This window comes from Phlebotomus papatasi, chromosome 2, assembly GCF_024763615.1.
Source record: "Phlebotomus papatasi isolate M1 chromosome 2, Ppap_2.1, whole genome shotgun sequence".
In the NCBI taxonomy this organism is placed as follows: Eukaryota; Metazoa; Arthropoda; class Insecta; order Diptera; family Psychodidae; genus Phlebotomus; species Phlebotomus papatasi.
This window is the reverse complement of record NC_077223.1, coordinates 32,589,302-32,609,195: the sequence shown is the minus strand read 5'-3', so window position 1 is coordinate 32,609,195 and position 19,894 is coordinate 32,589,302. Positions and strand designations below refer to the sequence as shown.

The 19,894-nt window shown below is 32.8% G+C and overlaps 1 protein-coding gene across 1 annotated transcript in view; it reads left to right on the top strand.

Annotated features, from left to right (window-relative positions):
- The first annotated feature begins 2,364 nt into the window (after window positions 1–2,364).
- The window catches only part of LOC129803533 (uncharacterized), a 37,047-nt gene continuing 19,517 nt past the window's right edge, over window positions 2,365–19,894 (top strand). Inside the window, exon 1 of the mRNA XM_055850165.1 lies at window positions 2,365–3,379. Coding sequence (XP_055706140.1) covers window positions 3,316–3,379 — 64 coding nt within the window. The 5' untranslated portion in view covers window positions 2,365–3,315. The remainder of the gene's footprint in view (window positions 3,380–19,894) is intronic.

The window sequence follows — 19,894 nt, the reverse complement described above, 5'->3', positions numbered from 1 at the left end:
TTTACATCAAATAGAAAATGTGCAAAAAGTCGTTTAAAATACTCTAATAATCACATAAAATTGGTGTTAAATAAGAATAGGACTTGTCCTGTGTATTTGTGAAAGTTTTCGAAAGCTATTTCTTCTGATATTTTATTAAAATTCTATTGGAAACAAGTGGCCAAAACTGCTTACACACAATGGCCAAAAGTGCTTACAAAGTGGCCAAAAGTACTAAAAAATGCATAGTTACATAAAATGCATTTTTCACTAAAATATCCAAAAAAATTTGGGAATTCTTTTGGATTATTATGAAGAAACGGCTTTAAGGTATTTTTGTACAAAATTTCATTTTATTTAAATAAAGATTATAAAAATTACAAGCACATGAAACCTTAAAGTGGTCAAAAGTACTTACTCCACCCTTTATACCGTTTTTTCGTTTTGCTAATATTTAACCCTCTAACGGCGTTTTCTTTAATATCCAAAAAAAGTAGTTAAATAATTTTGTCTAGGGTAATTAATGGTCCACTCTCCACTGAACTCAAAAATACCATCCATTCTTCATTATCTCTTTCCGTTTGGGCGCCAGGTGAGAAAAGGTAAAGACCGCTTCCAGGCGGTCATATCCGTTTAAGGCATAAAAATACTGAAATATTTTTATTGAAAAATAGTGAACAAATAGTAAAATAAATTAATTTTAAACGTTTTTTATGGATGAATGTTGTATGATTATCTAAGAAATGATAATTTTTAGGAAAAAAACGTTTATAATTTTTATAATTAAACGTTAATGAAGCTCAAGGTGTTTCAATGAGACTGATTTTAAACTAATAGGTCGCAGGCTAGATATGAAAACGTCACCTACTTGTATAATTTGAAGGTCCTTTGAAATACATTGCTCATCTTCTGGTTTTATTTCACGATCTGGGGCATTAAAGGACGAATTAGGGAACTTATCATCACTGTTGAAGTCTGCTTCTTTATCAATTTTGCTTAATTCGCAGAAATCGACCATTTTACTCATTCTAGACAGTCTTCGTGTAATCTCAATTGTTTTCCATGATTAATATATTGCAAAATAATAATATATTTTATTAGAACAACCAAAACAATTAAATAAAAAAATCGGTAATTTTTGAAAATTTTACCCTTAAACGGATAAGACCGCCCACAGGCGGTCTTACTTTTTTTTCTTCTAAAACACTTACTTCTAGTTTTTTTTTCACACTTATCAATTGAAATATACAAACTAGAAGAACATATCTTTCAGGAAATAAGATTCTTACTACAGTTAGATTAATTTAAAACAATCTTTTTAGCACTTGAAAACGCAAAATGTCGCGAGCGACTTTTTGTTGTTTATTTCTCTGACCTGGCACACAAAACTGAAGATTGTAAGCAAACGAAAGGTCAAAATGAGTTCAGATTCAGAAAATAAGTTAGTAAGACTATAACTGAGGACACTGTACATATTTCAACTTCAAATAAGTACAGTGCCCACTCTCTAATCCGGATCGCCGTAATCCGCACGAGTTATCGACGGTTACGTTTAAAATAATTTTGAGGTCATGTATGCATGTGTGTTCAGCAATGAAAATGAATTATCCTGTGATGTTTTTGTTTAATAAACGAAGTATAATAGCATAGAATTCTCTAATTACGTCTTTTTAATCTTTTTTTTTAAACTTTTATTCTATTTTTACAAAAAAAAAATTGTATTATATTAGCGAGACGTTGAACAAATTCAAAAAATCCATCCGGATTACGAAGAGGACATCTGTCATATTGTCTCCTAATCATCCGGATTACAAAGCGGGCACTGTAATATTATTGCAGTAAATGCGATTTATAGAATGACCGCCTGGAGGCGGTCTTACCCGTTAGGGGATTAATTTGAGTGGTGAATTGGAATTTTCAAGATTATGGTCTTTATTTAAAATTTAAAAAAAATCATTAAAGGAAAGTAGAACATACAAATTACCATTATTAAGGAGAATAAGATTTGTACTGAAGGTAGCATTAATTGTAACATAGGACTAAATGATGCCAGGCAGATCGCCATAGTACTCTGTACTTTGTATAAAATAATAAGATTATAATTTAAAAAAATGCTGTGATTGTGATTATTCTTATGTGAATGTGTTTGAACCTTAAAATTTACTGATTAATAAAAGTGAAGCTTACTTTGGAATTCCCATAGATGTCGCTAGCATTTATGGAGGAGTGGAAAGGTTCCAATGCAGGCCCCTCATTCGTCAATTTCGTCGGATATTTCCATAGCAATCCATGGATTTCTCCTCAGATTTTGTTGAAAAAAGTCCCTCTCTTTGAAGTTTTTATGCAATACTGTCTACTAAAACTGTCTAACGGTCAATTTGAAGGGATTTTGGTAAAAAGCCAGCATAAAAGTTCAATTTGGTCCGCATACCGCGAATTCCGCACGCATTCCATATCAAATGTCAAAAAATCAACTCGATTCAATTCTATTTTCAAGTGGAATTTCACGGTAAAATAGTCCACTTTTCTCACGACAGCTTGTCGCGTGATTGTGTACAAGGTGTTGGTTAGCTGTACATGGTGCATTCAGGAAGATTGCGACGAGTGAAATTGTAGAAAATTCATATAAAAGACAACCCATAAACAAAATTTGCTGTGTGGAGTGTTTTTTTTTTATTGAGAATTCTTTCTCTTGTGCTCATTGATTTTCCGGAAGGAGAAAATTTGTGTGGTGGGTGGAAAATCCCCTGGAAATCTCATCGTCTGCCCAGGAAAAGAAAGGACGACGGGAGACATCCCGGGGGCAAGAGTTGTGTGAGTTTTGAAGGGAAAGTCTGCTGATAAGACTCCATCCGGGAGTGAAAACGTGAGGAGAGAGAGAGTTGTGTATAAGCCAAAAAATTTGTTGGGCTATTTGGGAGCTGAAGAGGTAAAGAGAGGAAAGACACAAAAAAAAAGTCGTGAAGAAAAAATCATCTCTCTGGAATGCGGCTGCGAGCCGATGTACAAAAGTGTCTTGTACTCCACGACAACCAGAAACTTCACATCCACACACAATAATGCGCTGTAATGCTGCTCCTCGGCGCGGAGTATTGATTATTTTATTGTAACGTCTGAATGCGTGGAGCGCAGAAAGTCACCAAAAGTAGCTGATACAGACCAGAGAAGAACACAACGAGTGAGCAGAAAAGAGGGGTGCATTCAAGTGATTTGAGGGTGGTGTGAAAAAGTTATTTGTGAAATCTCAAAAGGCCAGGACCGGTGATAGTGTTCAGGAAAAGGAACATCTCTGAGCCCTCTAACGTGCAGATCATCCAGCAGCTGGACAGGAGTCTCATGGAATCACCTCTGGAAGTTCTCTCGAGGGCTGCAGCCACAATGGTTCAAGAAAAAACTCCCGGTGAGTCCTGTCAAATTTTTAGTTTCTTCCTTTTATAAATTGAATCCCCCTTTTGTTAGACCAAACATCAGAGTTGAGCAATTTTTTTTAATTATAGATTAGAGATTATTGCCTCTTTTAATTCTCTTTAGTAATATTAAATTTTAATTAAAAACATTAGAAATAATTTCCCTGGATTTAATGGTTTTCATATTAAGACCTCTTCACATCGGCAACAATTTTCGTCAAAAAATGTATTTTTTTAAAGAAAATTGCAGTGCTGTAAGTAAAAACGTCAAAATTCTGTCAAAAATACTATTTTTGACGAATATTTCTCCAAAAAGATATAAGCCTTGAAGGCCTCTACGGCCTCTACACATTGGAAGTAATTTTCGTCAAAAATTCATTTGTTTGATGGATATTGCCTATATTGCTTTAGGCGTAAACGTCAAAATTCTGTTAAAAATGCATTTTTTGACGAGAATTGCTCCTAATGTGTAGGGGCCTTAAATGCCTCTCTATACAGGAGAGCATTTCTTAAAATGATTTTTGAAGAAAATTTCTTCTAGTGTTATGGCCTCTACACATTAGAGAATTTTATGTCCATATTGAGGCAAATTCCCTATGCTTGTGTAGAAAAGCTCTTCAATATGGACATAATTTCTATAGTGTGTAGAGGCCACTAGATGCGTTAGACGACATAAAAATTAAAGACGAACTGTGTTATCCCACTTGCACATTAAAATTTTAATATGGATTCACATTAATTGTCGCTGGTGAGAGTCCAAATGTGTAATTTGTGTGTTTGAATCATTTTATATTCAAAATTTGATCTATTTGTTGATAAAAAGGTAGACTTGGCCCGCAAAATTTGATACAAATTGATTTATAGCAATAATGCGAAAAATTAATGCGATTTTCTCTCTGTGAAAAATATTTATACTTTAGGTAAATTTAAACTTACTTTTGCAGGCCAAGTCCACTTCTTTATCAATAAATAGAAAAACCCCAAATATTAAGTGACTCAGAGACACAAATAACATATTTGGACACTCACAAGCGACAATTAATGTGAATCACATTAAAATTTTAATGTGCAAGTGTGATAACGCCGTAAGGAGTCCATCAAGGGTATTCAAGAAACAAAATAGCTGCCCTATCGAATCAAGACTTTAGCGCAAGGGCCCTTCGACATTTCATTTTACCATACGTTTTTGCATAGAGGTACTGAAGACTATTGGTAAGTTTTTTCCTAAAGAGAATTTACTTATCAGTCTGATATATTTCGAAATCGTGTATTAAAGGCTATCTAAAAAAACATATTTCATAATGTTCGCCAAAATTATACAAGAACTACGAGCAAATTTATTTAAGTCGCGGTGCAATAGCTGTAACATTTTTACAAGGAAAAGTGAGAAATAGCTTCTCTTTTTATTAGGCTTGATAGGCCCTTGCTTTAGCGAGTCTTTTATCCACTTTTAAAAGTTTTATAATGAGTATTTAGTGTTTGTATTCCTATAGAAACATTTAAGCCCCTTTATGGCCTCTACACACTAGAGAAATTTATGTCCATATTGAAGAGTTTTTCCTACACAAGCGTAAGGAATTTGCTTCAATATGGGTATATTTCTCTAGTGTATAAATGCCATAAGAGTGCGCCACTTTGCTTTTTGTATTAACCGAGACGGTGCCAAGGGCGATAAGAAACAGTATATAAGAATTTTGTTTGTATAATGCCTTGTTCTGAGACTTGTACAAGACAATAAAGAAGAGAAAATACTTTTCCGTTAGTAACAGTCAAAAAGAAAAACATCGCATATTTTTAGATTACACAGCCATAATGTCAGTTTATGTCAATTTTTGAGATAGCAAAGCAACAGAAATTTTTTCCTACTATCCGTAGTAGAGGGATGCTTAACATACAATCTACCAAATCCGGTCCAATTGACCGGTTTAACACATATTTAAAGGGTACAATATCGCTATCAATTTCTTAAAATATTCATGTAATATATTTTTCGGTGTTTAATTTTAATTTCTTTTTCCTCTTCCAAGAAAAATGTGTTGAGTATCCCACCTAACGCGGTGTGTCATTTGACCGAATACGAAAAACGAACAAAAACGGTCTGTAGGTTTACTGTTAATAGAATTCATAAGTATTTCAAGACTGCAACATGTTGCAAGCCAATTTCATAATTTTTTGATTAAAACTCTCTTAGCTCAGAAATTAATTGAAGTCTTACAAACAATATTCTAGATTTTAATGTCATTTTACCTTCTAATGAAACCACACAAGAATTTAAATGTCATCAGTTATAAATAATTTAAAAAAAAGTGTTTTTCCTAGAACATCCAGATTTTTTGTTGGATATTCAGAGTCTCAAAAGATGCCAAAGAGATTAACCTCCGAATTCTTAAACTTATAAAGCAATCGATCATAGAATACCAGACGGAAACCAAAAAAAAAAAAACAAAATATTTAATTATTGAACTCTTTTTAAAATAATTTCCTTACAATTTTGAGAAGTGTTTTCCAAGTTTACCGCATTAGGATAATTTGCTAAAATTCGCACAGCGCGGAAAGTCTGACTAAGAAAGACGGCTTCAGAACATAAGTACATTATGAAGTTGAACTGCTTCTTAACTGTTCAGTTAACTGAGATTCTTTATTTTACAAACCTTAGCCAATGACATCTACGTATTGTAATAATTTTTTCGTGATAATAGTGCATTTTGAAGTAAGTTTCTGTTTCTCACAATTTAAGTAAAAAATATTAGTGAGTATTTCCACCATAACCTGAATCCACTATAAGCAAATCGTCTACACAAAATAAAACTGTCCTAAGCGCATTTAATTTGTATCAGCATTTGTTGCTAATAACGCATCATGAAGTGTCGTTTGCTACGATTGCATAAACAAAGAAAATGCAGTTAGAACAGTTTCATTTTGAGGAGACGAAATGCATTGTCCTTTTTAGGATTACTCGATTTTTTTCTCCTAAAATTCTTTCATTTAAAATGGTCAATTTGCCGCGAAAAAATCTGCACAGACTGAGTGATATAAATACTCGGATATCTCATACCCAGATTGCCTTTGGGGTTTTTCTATATCAACCAAAACTTATTTTGTCAAAAAGAGCTATTAAAAATAGCTTGAAAGAGACCGGCTCATATTCGTTTGGAATCGATACAGGTTTGTCAGGTATTCCAATACCTTTCCAATGAGCCTAAAAATGATAGCGTTCGGTTAAGAAACACGCTTTCTAGAGCCATTTAAACATTTGGTCTTGACAAACCGTTATTAGAAATTATTCAACGGTATTTTCGTATATGGACAAAATGTCCATTTGGACAATCTCAAAAACATAATCAAAAATGAAAAAATCACATGACGTGATTGGGGGGGTTACCGAAGTTTTCGAGTTGCTATCTCTAACCGTTTGGCTTAAATTTATAAAAAATTTATTTATAAAAATATAAAATAATGTTTTTCAAGAATTTTCACCATCGAGACACTTGAAGGTATTTAAAAGATAATGATGTCCAATAACCTTCTTAACCTGCCTGAAATTAAGCACAGAATAAACAATTCGGTCGTATAAATTATCAGTTTGCCCATTAAAAAATTCATTTTTCTTTTGTTTGTCGTGTCATATATTTGTTGTAAATGAATTTGTCGTAAAAAAACATGAATCACTCCTAAAAAAATATTTTGATGAAATTCCCAAAGAAAGGTACAAAAGTGCAATCTTATCTTTATCTAGAAAAAATCACCAGATTTTACATTTGTTAAGTCTGCAAAACACCCCAATTGGGTCTTATCGGGCATTGACCGTCTTTCTTCAGCACATTTTAGTGCCTCTTGCATGGGTTTTCGGTGGCTTCCCTCCTCGATTCCGTGATATTTTTACAGTCTGCGTCTGTTGGGAATCTTCCGTGAAAATTTTCATTCTGTCTGCTTTCAAAATGTTTTTCTCATTTTTCGAGGGGCTTCCATGCCCATTTCTACTATTTCAGTTGAGCCACCAGAAATGAAAAAAAAGAACAGTAATTCCACTCGATATCATTTATAAAACGTGAGGGTTTCTTATCAGGGAAATATTTTTGTATAGTTATTCATCAAAAGAACGGAAAAATTCTAGAACTATCAAGAATTGGTATTAATATACAATATATATCAATATTTGTTATACTCTTGTAAAAAAAAATCTCAATTAAAATTCCTGGAAATTTTTTCTTCGTCTTTTGATGATAAATTGCTGGAACAATTGTATTTCCGTCACATATATCAATAATTGATACAGTTTGGTGAGAATCAAAAGCAAATGTGGAATTTTTATGCAAAATTATGAATTTCAAATTGGATTCCAACTGTGCTATAATCCAACAAGCTCGACTGCATTTCTTTTCTGACATTTCTCGTGCAAGAAAGTTCATCAAAATCTCTCATTAGTTTTTTTCTAATTGGCTTAACTATTTCTTATGGGAAAATTTAGTTAATTGGTCTTGTGTGAAAAAAATATGTAGAGCAAGTTTTATTTTACGAATACAAAGTTATAAAATTCGACATATTTTGAAAAAGAAAAAAAAATTCGCATATTTATCGATACTTTATTGTAACATTTTGACTTTTAAGGCGTCTACACATTGGGAGCAATTTTCGTCAAAAATTGCGTTTTTGATAGAAATTTGACGTTTCCCCCTACAATACTGCAGGGAATCTCCTTCAAAAAAGCAATTTATGACAAAAATTGCTCCCAATGTTTAGAGGCCATTAGGCTCCACCCATAAATGTTTTCCCTTCTCCCTTTGTAGTTAAATATCGACCAGTCGTATTCTTTTAAAAATGGTACAGTAAATGATTCAATAATGTGTAAAAAATTGTTATTAACTAATTCTATTACAAACATCGATACTATCGATTCTATATTACCGAAAAGTTAACATTCCACTCCTGACCTGAGTTGCAATGTTCTACAACATTTTGTCAAGAGAGCAATTGAGCCATCTAAATAAAACCGAGGACCCTTATATTTGAATGCTTATGTCTTATAATGGGCTTTAGACTTTAGCTATATGGCGTAACTTGTCTGATTCTTGTTAAAATTTTTGGGAAAAATTTTGATTCAAGATTAGATATTAAAAGCAAATGCTCTATTAGATTTTGACAAACGACTAAAATTGCTTGTCATTCGGGATATTCAGACATTAAGGAACTAGGCTAAACCTCCAGTCTTAAATCCGTATTACTCAGGTGTCATACATGGATATTAAACCCAGTTCCCGAAAGTCTCGAAATTCTAAATAAATCAGACGATGCAGATTTTTCAAAATAAATTGCTTGCCTTAATATATCAAATCATTGAATCCGAATTTCACCAAAATCTTACCTAATAAGAAATTAGACAAGTTCAGCCATGTGGTTAAACCTTAGTTCTTAAAACCGTGTGATTATTATAGAAAACGATTTTATAAATCCGACCTGTAAAAGTTATTGAGCATTAGTGAGTTAAGAGGTTACGTGGGTCAAAAAGACTGGGAAACACCATATTTTCACTTTTTTTTTTCAACATAATAAATTTTTATTTTTATTTAAGTTCTTAAGTGTAGAAAAGTACAACACTACAACAACATTTCTGAAATTTTCATTTAAAAATCTTAAAACCTTTAACCTGGTTTTCGAAGACCCTTTTTGAAAAGAAATCCATAATTTTCGGTGGACAAGATATCTCAGATATTCATCTGAAATTAAGAAATTAAATATTTCCTGTTAGCTGATTAGTTAAACTCGTACTTGAACGGTAGATTTTTTTTTTACTTTGATCACAACATATTTTACAAGACAAAACCTGATAGTATAAAATATTCCGAAAATTTTTTTTTTTAATAAATTCTGTTAAAAATCGAAATTTCATTTAAAAAAAAAACCGTTCAAGAACGAGTTTAAAGGATTAAGAGCTCAAATTATTATTTTTTTATTATATTGAAAACATATGTCACGGAAATATCTTGATTCTTTTTTTAGTTTACGTGAACTACGTAACCCCTTAAGAGAAATGTATTTTCACATTATTTATTTTCATAACGTAAAATTGCCTTTTTACAAGTCAGTAAGCCTATTACAATTTTTGTTGTGATCCTACTTAATCTCAGGCCTTACGTTATTATTTAGACAAGGTGTATGCATCCTGACTCTCATTTACTGTAACTATGAAATAATAATGATTCCTTTCACTTTCTGGGGTTGAAAATTTAATAAATTAATTTCAATAAAAGCTTGCGGCTGAGATTTTACAGGAAAATTTACCTTCGCAATTTGTGGAATTTTGAAGCATTCTTGACTTGAGATAACCAATAACTAGTTAAAAATAACTTGTTAAAATCTTGATATTGCTGTAGATTCGGGTGACTTTGTACCTCTGCCTTTTGCAAGTTTTTTTTTTAATTTAAGGACTTAATGGTGGTCTAAAAATCATAAGGACACTTAAAGATATGGCCTAAAACCCATCCTTAAAAGTGCTAAAATTAAAGAAAAACTTACGAAAAGCACGAGTGTAAAGTCACCCACAACTACGGTATGCAAATAACACTTTCTTTCGATACGTTCTTGGGCTCCGTAAATTTTATCACTTTTTGATGGGCTCGATTTTTGGTTATGATTATTGTGCACTGGGAGTGGCTAGATAATCTCATAAAAGCCAGTGATAAGCCTAGATCAGCTTATAAAGGTGCGATTCCTTCATTGCAAATTCGGATTGTGGCAAACTCGAACGATATTTATACATAAATAATGCAAATTTCGTTTAATAATTCTTAAACTGTATGTAACTTATTATCGTTATTGATAAGGCAAATTGGATGAGAAATCCATAAAAGCATCTGAAAATCTATAAAGTCGATTATCTCGGAAACTTTGAGAGATAGAGGCCTCAAACTTTACATCCATTTAGAGCCTCTTTCAGGCTTGAGATGTGCAAAATTTCATTTGAAAATGAGCAAAATTGGACGAGAAATGCATAAAAATGTCTGAAAATCTTTAAAGTCGATTATCTCGAAAACTATGAGAGATAGAGGCCTCAAACTTTACATCCGTTTAAACCATATACTAAATTTATTTAAAAAAAATAACTGAATTGAAATGGTTGCAAAATCTGAAATACGCAAAACATATAAAAAAAAAATTAATTTTGAGGGTAAAGAATCGCAGTAAGAGAAATTTTTTCAATTTTGTCAGTGGAGATCAGTTGGTTCTACTCAATTCTTTATCCACAAAAGTCAACTCAAAATATTTAATTTTTCTGAATTTCAATTCACAAGCGTTTAAAGCATTTATAGATATTCTGGAAATAATTCTTTTTAATTCCCGAACTCCACAGAAAAAAAATACCGTCGAATCATTCCTAATAACGGTTTTCCAAAGTCAAAGTTTAAAAAGGCTCTAGAGAGCGTATTTAATATCCGAATGGCATCGTGCTTAGGATCGTTGGAAAGGTCTTGGAATTTCCGATGAAACTGAACTGGTTCCAATTGGTAATGAACCGGTTCATAACCGATAATTAATTTACGAAAGTCAATGATATTACTCCTGAGATGTATTTTGGGCATTGTTTTGTGTAATGAACCGATTATGAAATAATTTTTGGTCGAAAATCAATTCTATTACTCTTAAAACTATTTTTTGATATCTTTTGAGTGATTTAGTATCGGTTTAAATCGATTGTGAACCAGTAAACACTAAATAATGATGCGAAAATACTTTTGAGATACAGCACTTAAGTCACGAGTTTAAGCACTTCGCAACGCGTGGGACGGTTTGCCACCCTTTTTATTAAACAAAAGGATTAATATTTTTTTTTTTGTAATTTTGGATTGAATTATATGTATATAGCATTCGCTCCATGTTGTAAGTGTCCTAAGTTCGAATTTTATACAATTTTAAATGCGCTGTATGAAACTTTTCAGTGAAAATAGTAATGCAAAAAATATCATGTTACTTGTCTCCTCAATAGTTAAATTCTTTTTCGACTTATGAGCAAAATAAATTTAAAAAAAAACAACGCTTAACAAGATGAAATGAATGAAAATGAGGTTGACATGCATATGAGAAAACACTAGAGTGAACTTTTAAATACCATTTGGGTGAGTTTTATGCAAGAAAAATGCAGAAAAACATTTGAGCAGAAAGAAGTCAAAATCAATTAAATATATTTTGCATAAAGTGACAAAACTTGATCGATTTCGTGTTGGTTTGTGTTTAGGATTGGTAAATTAGTCTTCTTGAGTATTGGTATATTTGTAATGATAAAATTCCTTCTCTATATGGATGATTAAAGACATTAGAGCGAAAGATGAAAGAGTAGCTTTTGAAGATAATTTCTCAAACTCGTTGACAATGTACTTATAATATATATTCCAATAGCTGTGACTGAATGTAACAATTGTGTTTGGTAAATTAATGATTGTGAAATGATTCAAATTAATTGATCATTAATCAAATTGTTATCACATTAATCACCAATAGCTGTGGGTAATTTTCTACTGGAATTTTATGGAGAATGCACATATATAAAGAAGGTGTGATTTGTGGAAGAGGGTACAATTTGTCTGGTGGACAATTTATTGAATAAGCTGCTCGTGGTGTTGAGATTATTGGGTTTGATTTAGTGGAATGTTATAGAGAGAGAGATAAAATGAGTTTCTGGTGGTACATGAAGCCACTGTATGGCCTGACTAAGTTTCTTCTAATCCATCCATTTGGCATTGAGTGGAAAAGTGGTGCAGCTCACGTGTCAATTCTGGGCACAATGCACTCTCTCACCTTGGCTATTGCATATTCTATCTACCATGTGATGATGGCCAAGAGGCAAATGGGATTCATTGAGATGGACTACAATTTTGTCACACATGCCATCAATCTCTACAATCTTTTTTCCGGATGTACTTTTTTTCTTCTAATTGTTATCACAATTTGTGTGAAACAGAGGCAAATGATTAATGCCCTTCGAGGTATTTATAAGTTTGATGATCAAATGGAAAAGATGAATTTCTCAGTTGACAATAGAAATTGGTCAATATCCTTTTATTTACCCGGTATCATGATATTTTCTGCTCTGAGTATTATGGAGTATGAGAATTGCATCATGTTTATACGGGATTCTATGGCATTCTCAGACTTTTGCCTCATCATGTGCTACATTCCAATGTTTGTCCTCATTGTCTGTGAATGGATGTTCATTGGATATATCCTAGCGATCAAATATCGCTTTAATCTCATCAATATCCAACTACAAGATCTCCCAGAGTATGATAGTCACAATCAGGCAACATTGGAAGTATTAAAATTTAATGCTAAAATCCTCACAGACGCCACAAAAGCCCTCAATTCTGTCTTCAGTTTCCCACTTTTGCTCCTGCTTCTCAATCAATTCACCGCAATGGCAACTCTTCTCTATGATCTGTGCATGTGTATTGTGGATTTTGGCGATCAATCTAATAAATTGTTGGATGATGCTTTCAATACGGGTGGATGGTCGATGCTCTTTATGCTGGAAACACTGGCGCTCTGCCGAGTCTGTCAGGCGCTAGAAATGGAGGCTCAGAAGACAACTAGTCATTTTGTGAGACTTTCAAAATACGGATGTCTCCAAATACTGCAACTTCGCAAAGCATTTTGTGTAAAATTCATAGCTTGTCATCTGTTTCACATCGACATGAAACTCTTTTATACAATGTTTGGAGCAATTGCAACTTATTTAATTATTCTCGTACAGTTTGATATTGCACAAAATGGGTGAATGCGATGAAGTAAGGCAAAGTATCATATGAACAAAAAAGAGTATTATTTATGCTTTTGTGTATTGAGTGCATTTTAACAATAAAAATACTTGCTTGAGAGTTGTAATGTGATCTTTTTGCTTGAATCTTGTATTTAACTCCATGATTAAGCTCCGCCCATAAATAATTTTAGGTCACACCCACTCGCCATTATAGCGATGTGACTAAGTAAAGTTGAACATGTTTAATTTGTAACATTTTTGAAGAATGAACCAAAGCTCAGGTGAAGTACACTTAGGGAATGAATACAATTAAGAGACTGTTAAAACCAGGGGCTCATCAAGCCTAATAAAAAGTGAAGCTATTTTTCAGTTTTCCTTGTAAAAATTTTGCAGATATTGCACTACAACTAAAACAAATTTGGTCCTAGTTCTTGTATTATTTCGGCGAACATTATAAAATATGTATTTTTATATAGCTTTTAATGCGCGATTTCGAAATATATCAGACTAATAAGTCAATTCTCTTTAGGAAAAAACTTGCCAATAGTCTTCAGTGCCTCTATGCAAAAATGTATGGAAAAATGAAATGTCGAGAAGCCCCTGGTTAAAACTCTGAAATGCGAAATAATTTGTTATAATTAATTTTACATGCGCACATCTATAGTAAAGAGAGGTAATCCCGATGTTTTTCATAGAGTTCGACTTTAGCGCTTGTTTTTGGACTGATGAAATATTTTTTCCCCATTCTAAATCAATAGAATTATTCTTTGTTTCATTTAGAATCATGACAGATAAAGAATTTTAGCAATAATGTTGAAGAAAGTTAATAAAATTACGATAATATTAATAAATGCGCAAGAATCTTACTGCGATGCTTTTTTCTAACTCCGTTGAATTCGATCAAACTCGGATGCTCATTTTAAGGAAAAGTTTAATGCAGTTGTGTTCTGTGAAATATCCAAGACAATTCTGAAACCACTCCGTGAGGTCTTCAGCAGTAAGAGTAGCTCTTTCCAATGAGAATGATTTTGGTTTGCACTTGCTGAGCTCCGGATGATGCTGAAGAAAATTCCTGAACCAAACGTCTCCGGATCTTCCATCTGTAAAATCACTCACAGATGAGTTTGACGTTGTCCATAACTTGTTCCTTCCCGATGGGATGCCAGCCATCCGCACATCCCAGGATCCATTTGACAAGTTCTTTTTCCTGTTCTTTGGATTGTTGGCCTGGCATTGGGGCACTCCTCCGGGTATTTCCCGGTCAATTTGTTGTGCAGTGTTGTTCTTGGGACGTTAAATGTTTTGGATGCATGTGCTATAGTAGAACCATCTCGTACACACTGCAAAGCATTCCTGACCTTCCTTAGAGTAGGGCTTGTCCTTATGGGTCTTTTCTTTTGTTCCCTTCAGCATCTAAGAAAAAAAAAGAGTCCTGAACAATGCAATTTCTGAACTAAAATATTGATATTCACAGCATCCGACTTGGGTCGAAATGTTAACATTCACAAATTCACTTATTTCTGTATGAATTATTAATTATATCATTAATATACTCTTACTCACCTTGTAGATCAATAACTAAGCATTACTTTTATTAATAATTTTGATTGCAAATAATTTTTCATAATAAAGAAAAATCACTAAACGTTTTCCAACGACGAACTGTCAACAGCAAAATTTTCCGGAAATGATATTTTTATTTAATTATTTTTAAATATAATTTTTGGTTTTTCTTAAAGTAGAATAGTTATATTATGTTACTGCAGTGATTAATTATGGAAATAAAAATATAAATTATATTTTAAGTTGATTTATCGGAGTTGAATCGATCGCGGCATCCGAGTTTTGCAATCGTCGTAGTTACATGACCTGACCAAAAGCCTATTTAACCAAAAACTTTACTTTATGTTTCACTATAAACAGTCAAATTGAAAAATTTTACAAAAGCCTTTGTCTAAAACTGCAAATTTTAGAAGTACCTATAGCTATTACAAAATAATCAATATGCATTTGGAATTGATATTTTTCTTTAAAAAAAATTAGACAAAAGAAACCTTCTTTTCATTTGGAAAATTCTTATAAAACATTAACTAAATTTCGTGTTTGTAAAAGGGATTACAATTGAAAAATCGTAAAATTAAAAAGTGGTTATCTTGGGAAGAACAAGAAAAAATAATTTAAATAAAGTAATGTATTTACAGTATGTATTTATAGAACTACAATTAGTGAAAATTAAAAAGGAGTGGCAAAGCCTTCCATACTTTGCGAAATTCTCGAACTCGTGACTTAGATGCTATACTCGCTATACTTCAGAAGTACTTTCGAATCATTTATTCTTTACCGGTTCATAATCTTTTCAAACCGATTCATGAATCACTCCTAAAATCGAATAAAATTGCTTAGGAGTAATAAAATTGATTCCCGGTTAAAAAGTATTTATCGGTTCAGAACCGATTCATTACCGTTTCAGAACTATCTCCATTTTTAAATCTAATTCAATTCTGAACATCCTAAGGGGCGTGGCTTATTTTTACGTAAGCAATTTTCTTCACAAACTTAACTGATCTTATATTAATCTTCTAAATTTAAACAAAAATCTTCAGATGACAAAAGCTTTTTGCCAGACCCTAAAAAATAATCTATCTTGTTTCTAAATTGATTGCTTTGAAAAAATAGTGTACACAGAATTTATAGGAATCGCATTAAATGCAAATACTAGACTTCTAAAGGCTAAAATGTATTGCACAAGTCACAGAAAACAATGAGATGAAAGATTGTGCATTTTCTTGTATAAAATGATGATAAATTGTTTTATGATCTCATTTCTGTTCTGTCTATCGTCCCAATCCTTCCTCAACTTAAGAATGCATAAGATCTTGAGAGAGTATTGAGAAATTACGCTAAATAAAACAAGTTGGGATTTCATGCCAAAATTTTTCGCTGACACAGCCAAAGAAATCTCGATGACGGTGGAATTTGAGAATGAGATGATGGCATAAAATCACAGAGAGAAGATGTACAGCTGTGATGCACTTATTTGTGTGGGGTAACATTGTTTTTAGAGGTACAGGCAAGACGAAAAGGAGGGGGATCAGTAGCTTTTTATAATGCGAAGAATGCACTTTCTCGTGAAAATGGCCTTTTGTTGTTTGAACGTTTCCGATGTTTGAGGGGCATACCAGTGAAAGAGATCATCTGACTATTTCTATATCAAAATGAGCTCTCTGTATAAATTGAATTGTTATATTGTTTTCACTTGAAATTCAGTTGAAATTTTATACACAATTTAAACTCAATCCATGTAAATTCTCTTTTTTTTCTGCCACTCTATTTTCCCGAGAAATCATTGAGATTTTCCAAGATTATTTGCGCAATTTCTTTTATTCTGTATGCCAAGTGATAAAGAAGCGATAATGAATTTGGTATACTTGATAAGAAAAAAATATTATTTTTTTCTGATAACAAATGGCCTTATTTTTATAATTTCTTTTTAATACGATTGAATTAAAAACAATGTAATGCAATTATGATTTAAGATTGGATAATTTTGTATTTATTAGCAAAAAAAAATATTAGCTAATAAACTGTAACAATTTGTAACTAGACATTGCAAATTGCAACCCCTAATTACTAAAACCACTGTGCTGTCCTACATATAAAAGCTTCCTCAGCTCCAAGATTTAGTGATATCGTTTATCCGATGTTACCGAGGTATAAACTCAGGTATACAAGTTTTTAGAGTTAAATTCGTAAGTTCTTGACTCTAAAGAAAAAGCTTGTGCCTTGATTTTTTTTCCTAATTGCTCTCATTTAAAATGGAAGAATATCTTTAAAATACATTTTTATTTGTTTTTTTTTTATTTATTTATAATGCTTGTTTAACAAGTATAAAGATAAATAGAAAAATAAATTCGAGTAAGGTAAATCTCTTACCTATACTAATTCTCGTTTATCTCGAAATCTAGATAGGGGAAAGGCTCATAATTTTAGACAGTTTCTAAATTTGGACACTGAGGATAAAATTGGACACTAAAAATAAATTGATTAAAATTATGGATTTTTATTCCAATATTTAATGAATAATGAATTCTATCTGAATATCTGTTATTTTTGGAAGATTTTAAAACTAAATACGTTAAATTTTGAATATGATTTGAGTTAAAATTGCTTAGTTGAAAATTCAGTGTGAGCAATTGCTTACGAGAATAAAATATGACAGAACTTCGTGTTTACTTCAGTCTTATTTGGCTGTGCTGAACTACTAACAATCTTTCTTTACTGTTTTTCAGTGATATTATTAAATATTCATTGAATATTGTGGTGATTCACATTAATGGTGATTTGTACATTTGACCTGAAATGTGATTTGCCTTGTGAATTAGATTTTTCGTGTGAAAAATGGGAAATTTTCTAAGAGATTCACCAGTGAGGTGTTAATCCTTATTTTGGACAGGTGCTTTCTCTCGAAATTTCATGAAGTTTTAGCTTTTGTGATGACTAGGTTGGACAAATGCCTGGAGAAACAAAGGAGCATTATCTCTACGAAAGAGATGTAGCGAGAAAAGCCTTGAAAGGCTCCCGGAAAAGCCAGGGAATGAGCGAATCCGCACGTACTTGGAGTACCGAAGTCAACTCACTTTAATGAATGATATGGAAAGTTTCCGGGCTTCTTGTGGCATTCTACGTTTCCTTTACATGAACAGGAAGAGGACCTGGTAAGATAGGTTCATGAAATGAAGAACAATGGGAATCCTGTTGAGGCGGATTAGCTGTCCAAATTTACAGCCAAGTTGTCCAAACTAATAACCAAGTTGTCCAAAATTCGAGTCAAATTCACCTCTACATATCAATTCATTTTTAAACGTATTAAAAATAATTTTAGTAAAAATGAGACGATAAATAGCTTGCCAAATTTCTAAACAACCCTTCGGAAAAGAGAGTAACAAAAAAAATCAATTAGTATCGAAAATATCGCACTTCAAACTTGGAACATCGATGCTTATAAGCAGACTGTCCAAAATTATAAGCCTTTACTCTATGCGATTTTGAATTTTTTATGCTTATGTTGTAGGCCAGAAAAGGCCAGGTCGCGTATTTTCGCGGGGCGCGAATTTTTTCGCTGATTATTACGGGGCACGAATTTTTCGCGGATTTTCGCAGGGCGTGAAATTTTTCGCGGGTCGCGTATTTTTTCACGAATTTTCGCCGGGCGCGAATTTTTTCGCGGATTTTCACTGGGCGCGAATTTTTTCGTGGATATTCGCGGGGCGCGTAATTTTTTGCGGAGTTTCGCGGGGCGCGTATTTTTCGCGAACTTTCGCGGATCACGAATTTTTTCGCTGATTTTTGCGGGGTGCGAATTTTTCACAGACTTTTGCGGTGCGCGAATTGTTTCGCTGATTTTCACGGGGCGCGAATTTTTTTCCCGGATTTTCGCGGGCACAATTTTCTCGGGTCGCTGACAGGGGTTCTCAATAAATGTAAAGTTGAGGCCTCTATCTCTCATAGTTTCCGAGATAATCGACTTTAAAGATTTTCAGGCACTTTTATGCATTTCTCATCCAATTTTTTTCATTTTCAAATAAAATTTTGCACATATCAAGCCTGAAAGGGGCTCCAAATGGACGTAAAGTTTGAGGCCTCTATCTATCATAGTTTCCGAGATAATCGACTTTTAAGATTTTCAGACACTTTTAGCATTTTTTTGTAAGTTTCTAAATGAAACAGTGAATAATTCTATGGATTTAGAAGAAGCGAAATAAATGTCATCAGTCCAAAAACAAGCGTTTAATTAGCACTCTACGGAAAACGATCCAGTTACTCCACCTTACTATATATCCTAATGTTTGAAAAAGTGGATATGATCCGAATTAATTTAAATTTTCCTAATCTAAAAAGTGTGCCGATGTCATTATTGTCTAAATTGAATTTCTAGCCCTTATTTAGCTGAGATTTTTCAAAGTAGGGTAGAGTGCTCAGCCCATGCTTCGTACGATCTGAAGCTTCGTAATGACTATTTTTTCCCTATGTTTCTTAATAAATGTGACCCATGCCACCCATATTTTAAAAAACTAAAGGACAGTGTCCAGTTTTTAAAATATATTGCAGTCCTTGGCAGAGTCGCATTTATTGAGAAACAGGAAAAATTTAGTTATTACAAAGTTTGGGATCTTAGGAAGCATGGGCACTTTCCCCTACTGCCCATTCTGTTGCTGACAAGTTTGCAAAGTCTATTTGTTTGAATTGCTGGAATAAATAGAATAGTTTTTAGATTCCGAATATATCTGAATTCATACAACAAAGAATGATAAAAAGTAATGCTCTCCTAGATAGACCTACGGCTTAGTGGAAACTGATGGAAATGTAGTCTAATCATTATTTTGATTATAAGTACGTCAAACGGTCTTTCGGTTTTAGCGTCTTTCAAGCACATAAGGAAACAAATGCGGTTAATTTTTTGATGATGATCATCATGATGATAGTAATAATTTGCCGGTCAATGTGACTGTGCCTTGAATTTAAATACTGAAAAACCAAGAAGCATTTGAACTATTTATCTTTGGTCGAATCTCAGCATTAAAATGAAATTCTTCAGGGGAAAGGTATAAAATTTCAATTGAAGAACAAAATATTTTAAATTTTATGTTTGATGGAGTGATTTTTCAGATGATTTCTTTGAGTGGTGCGAGCTCTGTAGAATAACCACTGAGAAAAAAGAGGAGAATGAAAAAGAAGAGATGAAATGAAGGAGAAACTTAAA